Source organism: Ictidomys tridecemlineatus, chromosome 4 (assembly GCF_052094955.1).
Source record: "Ictidomys tridecemlineatus isolate mIctTri1 chromosome 4, mIctTri1.hap1, whole genome shotgun sequence".
In the NCBI taxonomy this organism is placed as follows: Eukaryota; Metazoa; Chordata; class Mammalia; order Rodentia; family Sciuridae; genus Ictidomys; species Ictidomys tridecemlineatus.
The window spans coordinates 13,258,314-13,270,868 of record NC_135480.1 but is presented as its reverse complement, the minus strand read 5'-3'; the positions used below and the strand labels follow the sequence as shown (position 1 = coordinate 13,270,868).

The 12,555-nt window shown below is 38.2% G+C and overlaps 1 protein-coding gene across 1 annotated transcript in view; it reads right to left on the bottom strand.

The window, feature by feature from the left end:
- LOC101959928 (glycine N-phenylacetyltransferase) overlaps positions 1–12,555 on the bottom strand; it is a 17,616-nt gene continuing 5,061 nt past the window's right edge. Inside the window, exons 3-6 of the mRNA XM_005331557.5 lie at positions 10,992–11,099; positions 7,298–7,424; positions 6,308–6,479; positions 1–4,701 (exon numbers count right to left, since the gene is read on the bottom strand). Of these exons, the coding sequence (XP_005331614.3) occupies positions 4,299–4,701; positions 6,308–6,479; positions 7,298–7,424; positions 10,992–11,099 (810 nt within the window). The 3' untranslated portion in view covers positions 1–4,298. The remainder of the gene's footprint in view (positions 4,702–6,307; positions 6,480–7,297; positions 7,425–10,991; positions 11,100–12,555) is intronic.

Genomic DNA, 12,555 nt, shown 5'->3' with positions numbered 1-12,555 from the left:
AAAACTCAAACAGATATTTATATACCCCTATTCATAGCAGCATCATTCACAACTGCCAAAAGGTGCAAAACCCCGATAGGTCCATCAACAGGTGACTGGATAAACAGAAAGTACTAAGTACATTTCATGGAATGTTATTTAACCATGAAGGATGGAAACTTTTATAAATGCTACAACATGGGTGAACCTTGACAACAGTATGTTAAATGAAATAAACCAGACATGTGGAAGGACGTTATGGGTATTATATGATTCCACTTATTTGAGATACCTAGAGTAGGTAAATTCATACAGACAGAAAATAGAATAGAGGTTCCCAAGAGCTGGATAGGGGGGTGAGGAGTGAAAGTTTAATCTGTACAGAATTTGTGTCCAGGAAGGTGTAAAAGTTTGGGATGTAGATACTGGGAACAGTGACCCAATATGGTGAATATATGTAATATCACTGAATTGTATACTTATGGTAGTTAAAATGACAAATATATCATATATATATTTTACCACTGCATACATTTGTTTCTATTTTTTTGTTTTGAAGCTTGTCTGTACGGGGAAAACAAAGTCATAGAAAGAGCAGCCTTCCATTTCCGGGGCCCGTCCTTTTATTGGGGACTCAATCTACATTCCTATCTGAAAATCTTTAATTTTTTATTGATTCTTATGTAAATAAAACATTTTGCTTTTTTTCTCAAAGTGGCACAAGTTAAACTCTGTCACTTGAACCTAAATACTGTTAACTATAACCAACTTAGGTAGCTTTTTAGCAAGTTTGTGGTTTGGGAGACGGCTCATCTTCTCTTGGTAAGTGTTAGCAAGGGGCCCCAAACCAAGGGCACCTCAGAGCAGTTCCACACTTCACTTAACCTGGGTTCCTAGAGGAGTGAAGTTGGAATCATTTGCTAGTTTTGTTTTTGCAGAGGACTAAGGACACTCTCAGAATCCCACTGAAGCACAAACACTGAATCATCAATATCTCTGGGTACAACATTTGTGGTATTTGATACCCTTTAGGGGAAGCCACCCAATTAATGATAATCTAGCAAGTTACTTGAGAAATTGCTTGAGTGTCTGAGATTTGTGCAAGAGTTTCTAGAGCTAATTTTATCTCTGGGATTATATGGAATTGACTGGCTAAAGGGGTATGATCCAACTTCGCTGACTATCTGGCGTTTTTCTAAAGAATGGGGAGAATTCTTGTACAGAATTACATAATGGATCATAGTCAGTAAGAGAACATCAGGCAGAGTCTGATAACATTGTAAGGTGATTATTACCAATCCAAACATAAAATATGTTTAAGAGATAATCTTCCAAACTATACAATAAACACCTTAGTTAGGATATTTCCTTTAATCCTGACATAATCATGCAAAATAGAATAATGTTATTGCTATGATTTATATCTGAAAATGTCTCTCCAAAAGTCTGTGTGTTAGGCAACGTGGCAATGTTCAGAGTTAAAAATAGAGGATAATGAGAGCTGTATCCTCATCAGTAGGTTAATCTAGTTGATAGATAAATGATCTGAATGGACTACATTGGTAATGGTAACAGAAAACAGATGGGGAGGAAGTGAATGTGTGGCCTCAGATTATATCTGTCCCTGGTCCCTAACCTCTTCCTGCTTCCCGAACACCACAGCCTTCTGTCATGCTCTGCATCATCTCAGGCCCAGAGAACTGGACTCAGTCAACCATGGAATGAACCTCGGAAACTCTGAGCCCAAAATAAACATTTCCTCATCTCAGTTGTTCTTATCATGTATTTTGGTTACAGTAATGAAAAGCTGACTAACACAATTATTATTCTTTCCAATTACAGAAGAGGAAACTGAGCCAGTAGTCAGAAACTCATGCTGTAGCTCATTAGTTAATATTTGTTAATCTGTCATCTATTCGCAGATCAACAGTGACTTGGGAGCTATTTTGAGTTCAGTTCCTGGACTGGCTTTTGCTGGTTGAATAGCCTGGGTATATGGGCATAAATGGTTTTCTCCTCTATAATAACTATTCCTACCTGGAAAGGGTGTGGAGAAAAGGGAACTTTTGTACACAGTTGATAGGAAATTAGGTGAATTCAGCCTTCATGGAGAACAATATGGAGCTTCTTAAAGAAATTAAAAATAGAAACACCATAAGACTGTAGGCATTCTGAACATGGAAATATACAGGGTCGTGCTGGGATTCTGATCATGAAAATACACAGGGCAACGTTCCTCTAGTGAGCAAACTCCCTGCGGGTAACAGGCAATCTGTTTCCCATGCTTGGAATGCTCGACAGTTTCTCCTAGAGGCTATTAAGATAACTAATACAGGTGCAGTCTTTAGTTGCTATGGTAATATTCTTCATGAAGAGGCTCTGTGCTAGAGCCTTATCAGCCTGGACCTTGATTTCACACATTCGGCTCCTGGGAAAAAAGGAATACTAAATAATAATGTAGTTATGGCCCTAATGACCTATGTAGCCTATTGATACAGCAGTTGGGCCTCTCTGCCACTCTGCCATCTTTCTTTCCTGCCTCTGCATCTTGTCTCTGTGTCTCTTTTTATTTTCCTTACATAAGACCTAAAAACCTTCCTTTGGATCTGAAATGTAAAAGAACCAAAGTAACGCCATTTTGTTCTGACCTGACTCCATATTGCGCTTGCTTAAAATGTTCTCTTTTCAGCATCCTGAAAAGCTTTATCTACGTTGACGGTGCATTTGGACCTTCCTGTGGCCCTGATGAAGGCCCCGATGTATAACAAAATGACTCTGAAGTGTCTCATTAAAGCCATTCTCTCATGGAATCAAAATATGTCTCAACAAGGTCTTTCTGAAGTGCATCCTTGTGTTTTTTTGTGAGTTTTGCCTTAATAAACTCTGTACTTCCAAAATTCAAGCGCTGGGAGTTCTTTGAGTCACTAGCCTGCTCCCAGTCGCTTGCCTGGCTTGCTCATTAAGGACCTTTTACCCCTTTCAATTTGACTCAATAAGCGTGGTGGTCCGTGACACTTGTGCACTCCGTAACAAAGCATATGGCCAAAAGAAATGAGGTCACCACCTCATGAAGACATCTGCATTCCCATATTCATTGAAGCAATGGTCAAGAGATAAACAACTTAAGTGATTACTGATGAACAAATGGAGTAAGTGATACAGATAGAGAGATGATAAATGATAGATAAATGTCACTCCCTGTAGAGAGAGATATATCTACAGATTTGTATACACATATATGTACATATATGCAACTGAATATTATCGAACCCTAAAAAAGAACAAGATCCTGCCACATGTAGTTGAACCTAGAAGACTTGATGCTGAGTAAAATAAGACACAGAAAAAAATATTGTATGATGTCACTCATATGTGGAATCTTTAAGATGATAAATATGCAAAGATAGAGAACAAAACTGAGGGGGAAATAGGAGATATAAATCAAAGGACAGAAACTAATACATATGTAGTATGAACAGTCTAGAGATGTAACGTAAAACCTGAGGACAGCATGTTTTTTAAACATGAGTAATAAAATTTTACTAGATTTGGAATCATGCTCAATGAGTAGATTTTAACTATTTTGCCGTAGAACAAAGAGTGGTCAACTTTGTAACACGGTGGATCTGTTCTTTCCTTGCTATAATACATATACATATATATGTATACATATATTCCACAATATGTATACATATATTCCACAAAATCAAGTTGTGTAGGTTAAATACAAATAATTAAATTTATTTTAAAAAATAAGTCTCTCAGGTATAGTAGCCACTTACCGCCATATATTTGCACAGGGAGTATAGCAACACGGTTACTAAAAAGACCTGACAGCATCAGTGAAAGGATCACTAAAAGCTATGTATGTCAAAGACAGGTCATAACTGACCACTAAATAGAGGGGTCCTAGGAAAAGAGAGGGAAAAATACCATCTACCAGGTAAAGCCACATCTTGACATAACTATTGGTATCTGCTATTGGTAATAATCAGTGTGTGAGGCCAGAGTTCCAGGAGAAGCAGTAGGGAATCACACAGGTAAACAGAAAAAGTGTCACTGGAATCCAGAAGGGTAGGAAATTGAACGAGGCCAGGGACCACTACAGAGAGGTCTGGCCATGCCAGGTCTGCTGGATCCGTAGGGTAATTTGAGTGCAGGGACCACGGTGGTCTCATTAACCATTCACACTGCTTCCTCAGAGCCCAAGGATGCCCATTCCTGTAGCGCTGGTTATGATTTGTTCTCTCCTGTCTACTCATCCACGCTTCCAGCCACGTCACAGCCCATCCAATGCTAACTTGCGTTCAGGGCCAGCTTCACAGAGGCACACAGTGCCACTGGTTCCAGTCACAGGGCATGGGGACATGATGTAGATTGTGACTCATTTTCTGGATGATTTTGTTGGCTCTGTCCGTATGGTTATACACAGGGAAGCCAAGCTTCTCCTGAGCCTGGACGTGGACGTGAGTGACGTAGGAGATGAGGCCTTGGCCCCGGTACTCAGGCACAGTGCCTCCCATTCGCATCTCCCCCGTCTGGTCCATCAGGCCCCATGACACAGGCGTCCCTTCAGGACCCAAAAGACAGGTGCTGGGAAAGGTCCAGATACAGCGCTCAATGAATCTCTGGCTTCTTTCATTGCCACCAAAATGCCAGAATTTATTCACCACGCCAGCGTGGGTCACATCCAGTGATGAGAGTTTAAACATCTCTTGGTTACTGTTGAGAAAAGGGGGAAGAGAACAGTCCATAATATTGCACACTGTGAGGCATTAAATTTGTTTCCCAAAAATTATATTGAGAGGCATACAGGAACAGAGTGAAGGCACAGTCTCAGCAGCCAGACTGGGTTAGTAATCTGACTAGCTATGCAATCTCATGCAGGGAACAATGTCTCTCTGTCTTCATTTCTTCTAACATAAAATGAAGATATTAATAACATGCTGTCAAAAAGCAAAATACACATTACAAGAGCTATTGCATGGCAAGTACCTAGGATAGGGCCACACACAATAAAAATTCCACAAAAGTTTATTATTATTCCTCTCAACATTGCTGTGACTCTCCACATAGGATGGAGTGGATGATATCATCCCTATTTTACAGATCAGAAAAGTGGATAAAAGAAAATAAATGAGAGCCCCAAAGCACCTGCTAGCAAAAGTAAAGACAGAGCCATGAAATCTTAGCCATCAGGGTCCTTGGCCACCATGTCGAATACATGGAAAAATTGACGTCCAGAGAGGGGCAAAAATATGAGGTCCAGATAGATCCTGTTGGGGAATACTGAAGTCTGAAGACTCCTACAATGGTTTAAAGAGGCTTCAGGAGACATCCTGGAAACAGCCTGGTGAGGCTAGAAGATCTAGAAGATCCAAGCTTCAGTTACACCCAAACATGTGGTGAGTAAGGCACTTAAACATCGGAGTCCGCTCTCTCAGGAAGTAGGAATAACATCTCCTACTCTTACTACGTTGCGAGGTAGACAGAAGGACCCAATGCAGTGCTAGTTTCTACACTTTACCATGTGAATAAGGCTCTTCCAGGCATATAGACACACACAGAGCCATGGGATGGGTGATCTTCAGATTAAATTCTCATCATCAGTTACCTTTGCAACGGATGGAAGAACATATGTAATGTGTTTAGTTTCTCGTTATCTGGAAACACTTTCTGCTTGAAAGTGGATTCATTAAATAAATATTTAATAAGAATCCAGTATGTGCCATATGATATTCTGGCTATTGAGAATCCATCAGTGAACAATATAGAGAAGATCCCTGTTCTAAATACCATGAGGAAGCAACAAACAGGGAGCTAGATACACCAGTAAGCTGCTTTCAGGTAATAGCAAGTCCAATAATGAAAATGAACATTGGGTTTTATCCTAAAGAATTACCATGGGGCAAGAGTTTTATATGAGGTGCTCATAAGAAACTGTCAAAGGAAATAAAATTTGAGAGTTTGAGCAGCAAAAATAAAAAAACATGGAGATCTGAAGGAAGGATGTTTGAGGCAGGCAAAGAGCAAGTTCAGTGATGCAGAGGCAGGAGCAAGAGCATGAGGTCAAGTGGCAGAAGGAAGGCCAGGACTGCTGAGTAAGCAGCAGGGTCAAGGTCACATCCAGGGGGTGAGGGTGCAGGTCTTATGGGGTCTATAAAGTGTTTGCATTTTGTTCAAGGTGAGGTGAGAAATGGTGGCTTTTAAGCAGGTGATCATCCAAGAGAGGGACTCTGGGAGGTGAGAGCGAACACAGGAAGGGAGGTTGGGAAGATCTCTAGCGACATGTGAGCAGTGCAGAGAGAGCATCTTTAACCACACTCACATGGCCTTGGGTTCCCCAGATTCAGGACATAAGTTCTTTGTATCCACCAGGAAAGGCACCAGTTTCCTTGCTGTCTGAGGCATCATGTACAGAATGCACTGTGTTCTCTTGACCTGGACGGAGTTAGCAGCAGCAAGACTTTGTATCACCTCATCCAAGCTGGACTGTGAACCTAGGAGGGACAAAGGAAGGAGAGAAGTAACTGTGTGCAAGGTACAAGAAGGGGCCCAGAGGAACTATGCAGGATTTAGAGTGAGTCACTCTTGCTTCTGGTAATGACACCAACAGTGTGACGTGACCAAGTCACTCCCTGGAGCAGATTTTCTCTTATATAAATAAAAATAGAACACCAGAAATACTGGCTGTTACTCTGAAATCAAAGGAAAAGGGGTACATAATTCATAGTAGACTATTTTGACTGTGCATTTGCTATATGCCCAGGAATTGGTCTTCTAGTTCATTTAATCCTTACACCGACCCCATGTTTTAGGTTCTTCATTTTCACTTATGAGGAAACTGAGCAATAGTTACATTGTATCACTTTAAAGATCACAAAGCAGGAGGCAGAGCAAGGATGCACCCTTTGGAGTCTGACTCTAGAGGGCATGATCATAACCACAGCCAGTGTCCTTTGTGACCTGGGTGCTTCTCTATGGCACTAGGAGCTTCATTTTTATTCCAGGAGTGGAAGACCAGAGGGCAACCTCTGCTCTCACACCCAACTCCTGAGGGCTGCTGAATATGTTGCAAAATGTATCTTGAATCTTCAGCTTACAAAAAATTACCTTACTCAGAGTTACTAGTAACAACCACATAGTGCACAATATGTGAATTCTGCTCCCCTACAGAGGTGGTGACAGTCAATACAAGCAGCGGACACTAGGCATGGGGGAAGGAAGGACGGGCTATATGGGAATGTTCTCAGGGTGGAAAGTGGCCCAGAGGTAGACACGGGGGTCTAGCCGCCAGCACACACCCCAGCCCCCTTACTTTGGATTTGTAAATGTTGTTTCCAGTTAATGACATTTGATGAGACAAGCGATTCTTGACAGCTCTTGAGCTCCTTAGAATAGATTTGGTAGGTGTTGGTGTAGTGATCAAGGTCATCTGTCATGTCCTGTTTGGTTGGGCAACAGAGAATAAACCAGATTGCTTATACCAAGAGATCTCAATATTTGTGTCTAAAATTCCCCCATATTGTTATATTATAAATTTAATACAGACATTGTTTTGCACATATTATCACTACTTTTCTCAATCATGTACATCACAATACCAAGTCAAGGATTCTATTCAAATTCATGTTTAAAAATTTCTGCTAAGCCAAAAATGTTCCATTACAATTTCAACCAACCAAAGCTGCCCTAGTTCAAGAAACATTTTTTTCCTATAATTTTGCATTCTTCGAGGAGAAAGACAAAAGTGATTATTGTCAAAGGCAAGTTTCATTTACAAGAGTAAATCTTACTCTATTTTAAACAGCCTCAGAACAGACATTTTGAATTCGATAGTATTTAAATTGCACAGGTAACCTTGTATTAGAATTTTAACTCTATGTTATAAAACTATACAAAATGAACACGCATTGTTCCCAAAAATATAAATCACAAAGCACCATTGTTATAAACAGTTTACCTTCCTAACAAAATGAAAACATAACATTTATCTAAAAAGACCTTCTCAAAGTTAGCAAAGGAGAATTGGGATTATCTGAAGGTGAAGGAAGGACCAGAGAACAAATCCCTGGTGCATGCAGAGCAGGTAGAAAACTTTAAGCAGAAGCGACCATTTGATAAAAAAAAAAAAAAAAAAAAAAAACAACTATTGACGTTCACAGTTTCTAACACAAAATTTAAAAAGCAAATATTATTCCATTGTTAGGTATTAATAATTTAAATTTCTTGGTTTTTGTTTGTTTGTTTTCTGTGTCATTTGGTGGTGTTTTTATAAAAATTCTGTGTTTCTAAGGTTTACAACATGATCTGATAGATAATATAGTTAGCAAAATGCTTATTATGTTGAAACAAGTTAGCAGATCCATCATCCCACAGAGTTACCATTTTTCTTTGTTTCTGAGGGCATAGCAGCTCAAATTTACTAAGTTAACAGAAAGTACAGTAAATTTTATTGCCTTCATTCTTCTAGTTGCACATGAGGTTATCTAGTTGACATTCTACATGCCAGCTACATTGAATCTTTTGGCCTGTTTCCTCCCACCCCCATCACCACTTAGGACCTGGCTAACCACTGTTGTCTTCTCTGGGTCTGAATTTTTTAAAAGATTCACATATAAGTGAGATTATGCATTTTTATTCTTTTGATTGGTGTATTTAACTTAGTATAATGTCCCCCAGAGTCACCCACATTATGGAAAATGCAAGGATCTCTTTTTAAGAGATCTGAATAACATTTTTTATAAATATTATAGTTATAATGATGGGACTATATACATAAGAGGAAATTTTATTTAATAGAAATATATATATATATGCACATATAGACATATAGGTGTCCACAGATTCCTGATTTTTCCATGTCTTGTCTATTTTGAATGGTTCTATGATAAATATTAAAGTGCAGACATATTTACAAGGTAGTGATTCTTTTTCTTGTAATACATGCCCAGAAGAAGGATTGCTGGGTTAAATTTTTATATTGAGGTGCTTTTCTTGTATGCCTGAGTTGTTGAGAGTTTTTGTCAAAAAAAGGATGCTGGAATTTGTCAAAATTTTTTCCTGATCAATTGCAATAGTCACATGGTATTTAACTTTTTATCTTTTTATTATAGAATATCATATTGATTGTATGTATTAAAGCGGCCTTGCATATCAGGGATCAAACTGACTGTCACAGTGTATAATCTCTTGGATATATTATTGAATTTCATTTACTAATATTTCACTGAGAATTTTTGCATCAGTATTCAGCAGAGAAAATGGCCTTTCATTTTCTTGGGATGTATTTTTCCAGCTTAGGTATCAAAGTGATGGCGGCTTCATCTAAGTATACTCCTGAAAAAATTGTTGCAGTTTTAGTTACATTTTATTGTTTTGAATTTTTAACCTTCATATTAGAGATCAGTAAGATTCAGTATTTCAGTATCGGAATATTGATGTTTTCACTCTGTATTTATCTTTAAGAGTGAGTTTTAATTTCCATATGTGCTCTTTTTAGTAGTTATTGTCTACTCATGTGTGCTTAAAAACTACTACAATTTACATTTTATATGTTATAATTTATATAAAAATAATACTATATGATTAACCTTTATATTTTTGAATGCAGGGTCTTTATAAAGGTACTTAAATCCGCATCCTTCTTTTTTAATTTTTTACATATTTTTGTTGGTGCATCATAATTGTACATATGGATGGGATTTGTTGTTACATATTCATACATGCACAAAATATAGCAATATAAGTCAGTCAGTATCACTCCCCAGTCCTTCCCCCTCCCTCCCTGTTTTCCACTCCTGGGTCCCTTTCCTCTACTGATCTCCCTTTAGTTTTTAGAAGATCCACCGTCACCTTTGTTTTCCTTTTTCCTCTCTATCTTCCACATATGAGAGAAACACAGGACCCTTACCTTCTGTGTTTGACTTGTTTCACTTAACACAATGATCTCTATCTAGTTCCATCCATTTTCCTGCAAATGCCATAATTTCATTTATCTTTATAGATGAATAAAGCTCCATTATGTGTATATAGCACATTTTCTTTATCTGTTCATTAATTGATGGACATCTAGGTTGGTTTCATAGTTGGCTATTAAATGTGCTGCTATAAACATGGGTCTGCATGTATTACTGCAGTAACATGACTTTAATTCTTCAGGGTAAATGCCAAGGAGTGGTATAGCTGGTCATATGGTGGTTCTATGCCTAGTCTTTTGAGGAGCCTCCATACTGATTTCCATAGAGGTTGTACTAACTTACAGTTTCACCAACAGTGTAAAACATTCCCTTTTCTCCACATCATCTCCATCATTTTTATTGTTTGCATTCCTGATGACTGCCATTCTCACTGGTGTAAGATGAAATCTTAGTGTAGTAAAACCTAATCCTTCTTAATGTGCTTAAAATATATTTGCATTTGAAGTATGTTCATCATTGGGGTAATTTTGAAAGATCTGGTATTGATGATTTAATACCCATGTATAGATATTGTAAACTTATATTCCCATATCATTCTTCATAGTTAACCTCACATATTTTCATCAGATTAGAATGTGCTCTTAAAACCTATTGAACATCAAAATCCAGTTTTGGTAAAATAGCTACCTGGAAGCCTCCCCACCTCCCAGGACTGAGGATTAAACCCAGGGCCTTGCACATACTAAGCAAGTGCTATGAGTCAAATCCCCAGATTTTCTGGAAGTCTTTTTGACCCTCTCCTTACTACCTCTGAAATCACTGGTTTTAATCAAATTTCACTCAGTGCTACTTCTGTTATCTAAAGTATAATTTTAACACAAAAACAACTCCCTACAACATAAGTGCTCTTGCGTGCTCTTGCACATTTTCACACCACGTTGCAATTCTTCTGCTTTTCTGTTTTCTCCAGGCTGTGAGCTCCTTGAGGATAAGACTGTTTCCTGGGGTCCACCATACTTCCTTCCAGGTTCATGTCACACACACAGCAAATACAAACACAGAGTCATTTTCTTTCCACCCCAGACAACTTACCTGCTCCTGAGGGCGCACAACTACTGTGTTAAAATCTGGCCATTTGTCCACCAAGGCCTTTAGCTTGAATGGGTTCCCCTGGTTTATGTGGAAGACAGTTCCATAGACCTACAACATTTCAACAAAGCGAGAGTCAGCACATTACAAAGGAACAGCCAAGTGCCTTGTTTAACCACAACAAGCCTTATTCCTAGGAATCAGTGTTTGTAACTAACAGAGCATGGACTTCAGTCTTCAAGTTGTGTTTTATTTCTAAAGAGAACCAAATATGTTTTTGCATGAAATGCTGAGAATATTGTACTTCAGTGTGTGTATATATGTACATATAGCCAAATATACAGATAAAATAAATTAACAATCACTCATTCATTGCAGAACTTATTCTTATATTCTTTCTATTTTCATCCAAACATTTAAATATGTTTATAATTTTATGTGATGAAATCACTTAAAATATATTAATTTAACATATATTTTCCCCACATACACTATATATAGTGTATATATTTCCATGTCAATATGCAGAAATCTCCATGATCATGCTTCATGAGTACATGTTTATTACACGGAAGGACCGTAATTCAATTTTCTTACCTCTTATGACTGGTCATTTCAGTTTTCTCTGACAATTTAGGTTAGTTCTTTGAGGAAGATTTTTGCTTAAATCTTTGAAAATATGCCTATTGTTACACATTTCAGATGAGGAAATTTCTATGTCAAAGGTCACATGCCACTTAAAGATTTAAGAGAGGTTAACTGGGCTTCTATCTATTTAATCCTGTGACAGCATGGTGCTCAAATCATGAGCTTTGGTGACTAATAACGTCCAGGAACATCACACATTGGACAATCGGTTTAACCTTTTCTAGAATCATCTGTTTAAGCATCAGTGCCCTCAATAAAAGAAATTGAGAAAGACATCCCCAAAATGGAAGAAGTTACAGCAGAGAGGTCCTCAGGACTTAAGTTCAGCTGGGACATGGTACCTCAGAAGGTGAGGTGGAAAGTCACCAAGATCAAAGACCATGGAATGATGAACCTTTCAATATCCAAACCTAATCCTGAGATTCCCTAACCTTCCCTTAAAATGTTTATATGTTCTCAGTTCATACCAGATTATGAAATTCCCTGTCAACGGTAGAAGCTCAATATAAATTTAGATATAGTTTGGGGGAAAATAAAGAGGTTATCTTTTTTTTTTAACATTGGAATTTGGAATGATTGATGTTCATATACACCACAAATTACAGATATAAGGGCAATTACTTCTCCTTTCTTTCCCTATAGCAACCCCCAAATTGAATAACTTAGAGTTGGCAAGTTAGATAAACCTATTCGGTGTCCACCATTTAGGAAATAGGCCACAATATTAGTTTTCCTTTTACCAGAGGATTTAGTGGATGTAGAGTGGGAATATCTACCAAAAATATTGATTTTCTGGTTTTAATTATTTTACATGCAAGAACGCAGAGACTCAGAGAGGTTTAACTTTTCCAATGTTGCCCAGCAAATAGTGAATTTGCTGGATCAAAGGAGTCTGACTCTGGACCTTGCCCTCTTGTCA